At 30.1% G+C, this 2,453-nt stretch overlaps 1 protein-coding gene across 1 annotated transcript; it reads left to right on the top strand.

The window, feature by feature from the left end:
* Positions 1-614: 614 nt before the first annotated feature.
* Positions 615-1,684, top strand: LOC108524722 (girdin-like; the record flags this gene model as incomplete). The annotated part of the gene is given in 2 exon segments (XM_017865805.1): positions 615-987; positions 990-1,684. Coding segments are annotated over 2 exon segments (1,068 nt in total), but the record flags the coding sequence as incomplete, so codon positions are not given.
* Positions 1,685-2,453: the final 769 nt, after the last annotated feature.

Genomic DNA, 2,453 nt, shown 5'->3' on the forward strand with positions numbered 1-2,453 from the left:
TCTAGACTAAGCTTCAATCTTCACTTTTCTAAGCTTCTTGAGATTATTTAACACGCTAAATTTTGAGAATCATTGTATTAGGTCATGGTATAAATTGGATGAATTAGTTCTCAAATGTACCCAGTAATTTTTATGATTTTGATGCTTCCTACTTAGAATTCTTTTTGGGAATGAATACACACACATACAAACCGATATATACACATACAATACAGCACGTATTTACTGAGAATCCACTGTAGTCATTGCAAAAGTTACCCAGTAAATGTAAAACCTTATGTTCTCAAGGAGGTGTGTGTGTGTGTTACACCGGTATTCCTATTTGTATTTGAAGCATGTAACTATAAATAATCTGAAGACCATTATGATTAATAGAAGATACATTTCTCAACCATTCCTTTAAACTGTGAACTTCCTAAAGACATGAACTTTAATGACCTGACAGTATGTGTACACAGTGGTCTTCAGTAAATACTTGTTAGAATTAAAAGTAAGACAGGCATTCTAGTACCCTTTTTTTTTTGTTCCCCTTTTCTTGGTAGTTTTTGGAAGAGATAAACCATAGTTAGTTTTTCCTCAATTACAGCTTTTAATTATTTTCTTTTTCAAATTAGATTAAGATATTGGAACAGGAAAATGAACATCTGAATCAAACAGTGTCTTCTTTAAGGCAGCGGTCCCAGATAAGTGCAGAAGCAAGAGTGAAAGACATTGAAAAAGAAAACAAAATTCTCCATGAATCTATCAAAGAAACAAGTAGCAAGCTAAGCAAGATTGAATTTGAAAAAAGACAAATTAAAAAAGAATTGGAACATTATAAAGAAAAAGGAGAACGAGCAGAAGAACTTGAAAATGAATTGCATCATCTTGAAAAAGAAAATGAATTGTTACAGAAAAAAATAACTAATTTAAAAATTACTTGTAAAAAAATTGAGGCCTTAGAACAAGAAAATTCAGAGCTAGAAAGAGAAAATAGAAAATTAAAAAAAAATTGGATAGCTTTAAAAATCTGACCTTTCAGTTAGAATCCCTAGAAAAAGAGAATTCCCACCTTGATGAGGAAAACTTAGAGCTGCGAAGGAATGTAGAATCTTTGAAGTGTGCAAGCATGAAAATGGCTCAGATACAGCTAGAAAACACAGAACTGGAAAGTGAAAAAGAGCAACTTAAGAAAGGTTTGGAGCTCCTGAAAGCATCTTTCAAGAAAACAGAACGCTTGGAAGTTAGCTACTAGGGTTTAGATATAGAAAATCAAAGACTGCAAAAAGCTTTAGAGAACAGCAATAAAAAAATCCAGCAATTAGAGAGTGAACTACAAGACTTAGAGATGGAAAATCAAACATTGCAAAAAAACCTAGAAGAACTAAAAATATCTAGCAAAAGACTAGAACAACTGGAAAAAGAAAATAAATCATTAGAGCAAGAGACTTCTCAACTGGAAAAGGATAAGAAACAATTGGAGAAGGAAAATAAGAGACTCCGACAGCAAGCAGAAATTAAAGATACCACATTAGAAGAAAATAATGTGAAGATTGGAAATTTGGAAAAAGAAAACAAAACTCTATCCAAAGAAATTGGTGTATATAAAGAATCTTGTATCCGTCTAAAAGAACTAGAAAAAGAAAATAAGGAGCTTGTGAAAAGAGTAACTATTGATATAAAAATGTTGGTTACACTACGTGAGGTAAATATGTTTACCTAAATTAAGGCAAATATTTTTGTATATTTTAACTCAAGGTTTCTTTAAGTTTTATTGGAACCTATGATTAATTTGCATCATTTTTAATATTTTTAACTCAAGGTTTCTTTAAGTTTTATTGGAATCTATCAGTAGTTTGCATCATCTATTTTATGGTTCAGTAGAATTTTGGAATTAGAACTAGAAATACCTTCCAAGTTTCCTACTTTTGTTAAACTAAGAAATACCTGTAAATTGTATTTTTAAAAGAATTTGTAGTAATAAAGTTTCCTAGTGGTATCTGACTTATTACATTATAATTTTAAACTTTTATTTCAATATAATGATAAAATGCTTGATCAAAACTCTTACCAAATTCTAAGTATAATAAAGAAGCATGATAGCTATTTTTTATTGAGTGCTATGTGCCAAATACTGGGCTAAAATCTTCATATAAGTTGTATATATATAAATAATATATATACACACACAAATATATATACATATATATACATGCACATAATCTTTACAACTAATCCTTTATAAGTATTATATCCATTTTTTAGATGAGAAAACAGGTTCAGAAACATTAAATAATTTACTCAGGATCACACGGCTAATAAATAGCAGAGTTGGATTACTGGATTCAAATCCAGATTTTTCAGACTCCAAAGCCCCATGAATTTTGACCTCAAAGCCAGAGAATGCAAATCAGGTTCAACTGTTCTGAACACTGAGCAACTAGTATTTGCTTGAATCTATGTATCAAGAAGAA

Source organism: Rhinopithecus bieti, unplaced genomic scaffold (assembly GCF_001698545.2).
Source record: "Rhinopithecus bieti isolate Rb0 unplaced genomic scaffold, ASM169854v2 repeat_19598, whole genome shotgun sequence".
Classification (NCBI taxonomy): Eukaryota; Metazoa; Chordata; class Mammalia; order Primates; family Cercopithecidae; genus Rhinopithecus; species Rhinopithecus bieti.